General features: G+C 39.7%; 1 protein-coding gene across 1 annotated transcript in view; it reads left to right on the top strand.

Moving 5' to 3' along the window:
* Positions 1–2,604: 2,604 nt before the first annotated feature.
* Positions 2,605–6,943, top strand: part of lpcat4 (lysophosphatidylcholine acyltransferase 4) — a 17,073-nt gene continuing 12,734 nt past the window's right edge. The window contains exons 1-2 of the mRNA XM_077227461.1: positions 2,605–3,071; positions 6,269–6,632. Coding sequence (XP_077083576.1) covers positions 2,994–3,071; positions 6,269–6,632 — 442 coding nt within the window. The 5' untranslated portion in view covers positions 2,605–2,993. The remainder of the gene's footprint in view (positions 3,072–6,268; positions 6,633–6,943) is intronic.

Raw genomic sequence — 6,943 nt, forward strand, 5'->3', positions numbered from 1 at the left:
ACAGAGATAACAGGAAAATAATGTTGTAATAATATTGTTAAATATAAAATTAAATGCCCCCAACTAAGCTTCCTATTTAATGTCACACACACACACACACACACACACACACACATATATATATAGTGAAAATTTAATGTTTAGGTAAAGTTAATGTCTGAGTCCTTTTTCACCCCAAATGCAAACCTTACCCATGAATAATTATGAATAATACACACACACACACACACACACACACACACAACACTGTGTTTGTGTGTGTTTGTTTGAATTATTCATAATTTATGTTCAGGTAAGGTTAATATCTTGAGTCAAATTAGCAAACACTTTTTATTAATATAAAATGTATAATAAATTTGAGCTTAAATAAATAATATATAAAGACATATTATAGACACATATATTTACATTAAAGAGTGAATTATTCACTCAGTTGATGTTTGGCTGAGATTAATATCTATACCAAAGGCGAAAACAACAAGACTGAGTTTTTTTGTCGTATCAAAAGCAGCTTTAAATAAAAGAAATACGATTATGAAAGTCACAGTTTAAGAGTTGTGCTGGTTTTCGTGAGATAAATGTTGCTCGAGGCTTTAGTTTTACTGTAGTTTGAGTTTCTGTGTGTGTTGGCCAGTCGTGACTCTGGATTTACTCGTTCAGCAGCGTCTCTGACTGACAGGTGTTACTGACGAGCGTCTGACGTGTGTGTGTGTGTGTGTGTGTGTGTGTGTGTGTAGCACATCTCTCAGTGTTTAAGAGCATCTGACCTGTGTGTGTGTGTGTGTAGCACATCTCTCAGTGGTTATGAGCATCTGACGTGTGTGTGTGTGTGTGTGTGTGTGTGTGTAGCACATCTCTCAGTGTTTAAGAGCATCTGACGTGTGTGTGTGTGTGTGTGTGTGTAGCACATCTCTCAGTGGTTATGATCATCTGACGTGTGTGTGTGTGTGTGTGTGTGTGTGTGTGTGTGTGTGTGTGTGTGTGTGTGTGTGTGTGTGTGTGTGTGTGTGTGTGGCACATCTCTCAGTGTTTAAGAGCATCTGACGTGTGTGTGTGTGTGTGTGTGTGTGTGTGTGTGTGTAGCACATCTCTCAGTGGTTATGAGCATCTGACGTGTGTGTGTGTGTGTGTGTGTGTGTGTGTGTGTGTGTGTGTGTGTGTGTGTGTGTGTGTGTGTGTCTGAAGCACATCTCAGTGGTTATGAGAATCTGACGTGTGTGTGTGTGTGTGTGTGTAGCACATCTCTCAGTGTTTAAAAGCATCTGACGTGTGTGTGTGTGTAGCACATCTCTCAGTGGTTATGAGCATCTGACGTGTGTGTGTGTGTAGCACATCTCTCAGTGGTTATGAGCATCTGACGTGTGTGTGTGTGTGTGTGTGGCACATCTCTCAGTGTTTAAGAGCATCTGACGTGTGTGTGTGTGTGTGTGTGTGTGTGTGTGTGTGTGTGTGTGTGTGTGTGTGTGTGTGTGTGTGTGTGTGTGTGTGTGTGTGTGTGTGTGTGTGTGTGTGTGTGGAGCACAACTCTCAGCGGTTACGAGTTTCTGAATGTAATAAACGAGGTTCTCCACCCACAGAACAATGAGCCGTGGACCTGACCGACGGGTTTCTCTCGCTCTCTTCCGAAACGCATTTTGTGTAAGTGTGGAAACTCTCTCTCAGCCCACAAACATCTCAGCTGGAGTCAGTGAACTTTAGCATAAACACTAGATCATATTTACATATTTTCACAAGTGCCAAGAATGAGGATTTCTTAAACTGATTCACTGGTGTTGTGTGTGAAAGTGTGCTACTAAACCAACAGATGACCGTCACACACTGAGAATAGACTGTAGAACACTATCGGGTTCTGCCTGCAGTTTAATGACACTCTGACAAAATGTCTGAAATTATTGCGTAATACTTCCATGTTTAATACGTTATTAAGCGGTATTTCCATTTTTTCTAGTGATAAAGTATGTTTATGAGCTGTTAACTTGAAATAAAAAATATAATTAATTAAAACTAAATTATAAAATGATCTCATGTTGGAACCCGAAAGCTTTAACGTTCCATAATAGAACCTTTTCTTCTTTATGTTCGATGTTCTTCATAGAAATCAAACGTAATGCAGGAGAGAGTTGTGGCTTTTTTTATATACTAGTGTGCGACTAAATAAATAATTGTAAATTATTACTTAATAAAATAATTGTAATTAGTTTTTTTTTTTTTTTATAAATCTTTTTTTTTTTTTAATAATTGAAAATAAAATCTTAAAAGCCAAAATCCACAAACATAAAATCCAGGAAAATGGGCCAAAAATATTGATGACTTGTTGCATGTTTGTGTCCAAACAAAGACTCATCGTCACATTAAAAATATTGTTTTTATCCTTGAACTATGGTGTTGTTTTTCTTTCAGCATTACATAGTGTGAGAGATATTGAATCATCGATGATAGCATTTAAAGGTATGAATTAATAAATTCATTTTATATGTTTCTGTCTTCTGAAAAAGTTTGAAAACCTGTTGTTGTAAGTGAAATTAAGTCTGGAATAATTAGTTTCTGTGGGCGTGATTGAGTGGGCGGGACTATTGTGCGTGACGTATGTGTTGTGGGCGGGGTTAATAAGTTTGCTTGTCGAATGGGCGGGGCCAAGTCGAGTGATGGATACCGGGTCAAACCCAAACCGGACTGTAAAGGGTCAAACTGTGTTTAGGGGGGGCGGGGTCGATTAAGCGTGTGAATCTTCTCCAGTTTCTTTTACTTAAGTTAGTTATGTGAGTGTGTGTATGTGTGTGTGCTGATCGTTCTCGGAGGTCCAACACGTTTTCGTTTCACATCAGTAGTTTTACTTAGGGTTCGTTTCACATACACTTGAAGTTTTGTTTTAGTGTCACCCTCACCTGAACTTTTTATTCACTTGTTTATTCACTCGTTTGTGCGCACGGTTCCTAGTCCTCCTCTGAGAACACGGTTTATTGTTCAGTATTTATTATTAGTGTGTGTTCGCGATGATTTTGAAGGATAAAGGACAAACTCCTCACCCGTTCGTCTATGAAGTGGATCTAACAGCTGCTCAGCGGATTCGGGTAAGAAGCGTTCTGAGTGACGTGTGTGCGAAAAATAAACCCGTACGTCAGCTGACGTGTGTTCCGCGTGAACTTTTACGAAAATCACCATGGTAACCGAACTTTCCGACAAATAATATTGTTACTACAGCAAGCGATTGCTACAATAAAACTCAGGTTATTATCAATGTTCTGTCATTGAACTCGCTGTTAAAAGTTCACCGATTTTTGTCAAAAGAAAAAAGTAACGATTATTTTAAACGACTTATTTAAATAGTGACCAGTGAACTATATAAACAGAACGGTTATTTCAGCACGGGTTCCAATCCTTTTGATTCCAAGCAAGGAGACACTTATATGATCCACTTGAAAGAGAAACCTTCTCAAATAATAAAGGCATATTGTAGCCTACAGAAATATTATTTTCATTGTAGATATGCACAGACATCAGATTGTTGTCTAAATGTATTTTCACAGCAGTGTGTATTAAAGTAAGATATGTTTGCGCTTTAAATATTTTGCATAATCAAAATATGTCGACTGCATCTTGTCTTGTTGTGATGTGATGTAACCTAGCGGCAACCAAACTGCAGAATTGTCAAATCATATATAAATGTTTTGTGTTAGCTTTGATCTTACATTTAAAAGGCACTAAGGCTATAGCTGTGCTGACTATGGTATTTTACCGTGGTGAATTTTATATGCTGCACATCCAGTATTTCCTTTTTAAGACTTTATACTCTTTTCAGCTCACAGTTTTAGTCATGTTTAAACATTATGAAAGCTTATTGTTCAGTCAGCTGGTAATTATTGCCAAATAAAGTCTAGGGTTCATTTTACATTAACGACAAGCTTGTTCATGATCACAGTTATTGTACGAGTACTTACCAAATAAATGGACATAAAATATTGAGTTTTCATTACGAGCGAAGAAAGTATTTTGAGCAGTTTCAGAGAAACCAGCTCATGTTTGCAAGCTGGTTTGTTGCTGCTGCAAATTGGTTTGCATTATAGTTGAAATCAAGTTATATCATCCATCTAGACCAACTAATGACTATAAATGACAGGCTGGATAGAAACAAACTGGCTGGAATCACTATGGCACATCTTTCTGTCCCTCGAGCAGGGCATAACCTAACACTTTTTGCCTTTCTTTCTCAGTTTGTGTAAATCCACTTGGGGTTTAGAGAATTAGCCTACATAAAGCCCACCCCACACAGACACATAACGTCTATATTTGTCTAGTACAATTGTGTGGTTTTTTTCATTATACAGTGTATACTTTTTTCTTGATTTACCCCGATAGAATGGAAGTGAAATGTGACAACATGCCCCATAGGTGGGGTACATTATAATATGGCCATATGACAGATTAAAATTAGGTATGCACCCATACCGATACCAAGCTCATGTACTTGATTTACTCGTAAAAATACCCCAAAGATACCAAAGACCGATACCTCACGTGACGCGTGACCACAGGTATATCCTTAGCTTATATTTCTTAATTCTTATGAACACTCTTCCTGCAGTTATAGTGTTGCTGGATTTAATAGTACACTCTAATATATTTAACTTTACACTTTCGGCTGTGATTACAGTGTTACTCAGTGTTATGTTAAACATTTGTTCTGTGATTTCTTTAGCACTTTGACAACTTTGTGACAGGCAGGTAAAAATTACATTCATTCCTAATTCATTCTTACATCAATGTCCTTGGTTTTGCCATTTGGAGGTTATTGGACACTGTGAAATTTGGGCTTTGAAAATTTGTGATAAGCACATTACAATGATTTATTTTTTTAAGTTTATTTAAGTTGTTGAAAATAAAGATGCTGATATGTTCATTAGTCTCATTGTGTTGTTCTTAGAAAATTGCCACATAAAACGAGGGTTGTGGACTTGAGTCACATGACTTGGACTTGAGTCCCAAATTGGATGACTTGAGACTCGACTTGAGCCCCATGACTTATCTGACCAATGAAACGCTTCTGATGTCTCTCTTTGGGACTCATTCTGGGTATCCTCCTGTTGAGACTTGAGAATCGACATAAAGAAGACTTGAGACTCAACTTAAGATTTGACATAAAGAAGGCGTGAGACTCCACTTAAGACTGCGACTCGACATGAAGACTTGAGACTCGACTTGAGACTCGACATGAAGAAGACTTGAGACTCGACATAACGACTTGAGACACGACATGAAGACTAGAGACATGACATTAAGAAGACTTGAGACTCGACATAAAGAAGACTTGAGACTCGACATAAAGAAGACTTGAGACTTGACATAAAGACTTGCGACTCGACATGAGACTCGACATGAAGAAGACTTGCGACTCGACATGAAGAAGACTTGAGACTCGACATGAAGAAGACTTGAGACTCGACATGAAGAAGACTTGAGACTCGACATGAAGAAGACTTGCGACTCGACATGAAGAAGACTTGAGACTCGACATGAAGAAGACTTGAGACTCGACATGAAGAAGACTTGAGACTCGACATGAAGAAGATTTGAGACTCAACATAAAGAAGACTTGAGACTCGACATGAAGAAGACTTGAGACTCGACATAAGAAGACTTGAGACTCGACATGAAGAAGACTTGAGACTCGACATGAAGAAGACTTGAGACTCGACATGAAGAAGACTTGAGACTCGACATGAAGAAGACTTGAGACATGAAGAAGACTTGAGACATGAAGAAGACTTGAAACTCAACATAAAGAAGACTTGAGACTCGACATGAAGACTTGAGACACGACATGAAGAAGACTTTAGACTCGACATAAAAAAGACTTGAGACTCGACATGAAGAAGACTTGAGACTCGACTTGAGACTCGACATGAAGAAGACTTGAGACTCGACATAAAGACTTGAGACACGACATGAAGAAGACTTGAGACTCGACATAAAGACTTGAGACTCGACATGAAGAAGACTTGAGACTCGACATAAAGACTTGAGACTCGACATGAAGAAGACTTGAGACTCGACATGAAGCCTTAAGGCACGGCATAAAGAAGACTTGAGACTCGACATAAAGAAGACTTGAGACTCGACATAAAGAAGACTTGAGACTCGACATAAAGAAGACTTGAGAATCGACATAAAGAAGACTTGAGACACAACATAAAGAAGACAATCCCACTCGACTTAAACTTGAGCCATGTGACTTATCTGACCAATGAAACACTTCTGATGTCTCTCTTAGGGACTCATTCTGGGCGTGGTCCTGTTTCCGGTCCGCATCACCCTCGCCACCCTCTTCTTCCTGCTCATGTGGCCCATCGCTCGCCTGCGATTGGCCGGCCTGTCCGAGGCGGAAGGGGCGGAGCCTGTGCAGGGCTGGCGTCGCTGGCTCTTCCACCCCATCATACTCTTCCTCAGCCGGGCCGTCTTCTTCTCCGTGGGTTTCTTGTGGATTAAGGTCCGAGGGCGTCAGGCGGGCCTGAGGGAAGCTCCGGTCTTGGCCGTGGCGCCTCACAGCGGGTTCCTGGACATGCTGGTTCTGTGCGCGACGGGCCTGCCGACCGTTGTGTCGCGATCCGAGAACTCCAAACTCCCTGTTGTAGGAGGTGAGGTGCTGGAACTGAACCAATGGTTTCATACCATTGGTTTTCGTACCATTTCATAATGGCAGTGAATGGCCGTTTCTGTTTTGAAGTCGATAAAAGTGCATCTATCCGTCATAAAGTGCATTTATCTGTCATAAAGTGCACCACAAGCCGACCATAGATTCGCATAACCCTGTTTCCCCCAACAAACTCAATTGTATTTTTCCATTGGCTTTTGTGTCAGAAAAGAAACTATGACCTTACAAAAGTTTATGATTCTTACACGTTTTGTTCATCATGATAGTTTTCAGAAATTAACACAAGCATAAATA

Source organism: Siphateles boraxobius, unplaced genomic scaffold (genome assembly GCF_051911475.1).
Source record: "Siphateles boraxobius isolate OS27281-9 unplaced genomic scaffold, OSU_SipBor_1 130, whole genome shotgun sequence".
Taxonomy (NCBI): Eukaryota; Metazoa; Chordata; class Actinopteri; order Cypriniformes; family Leuciscidae; genus Siphateles; species Siphateles boraxobius.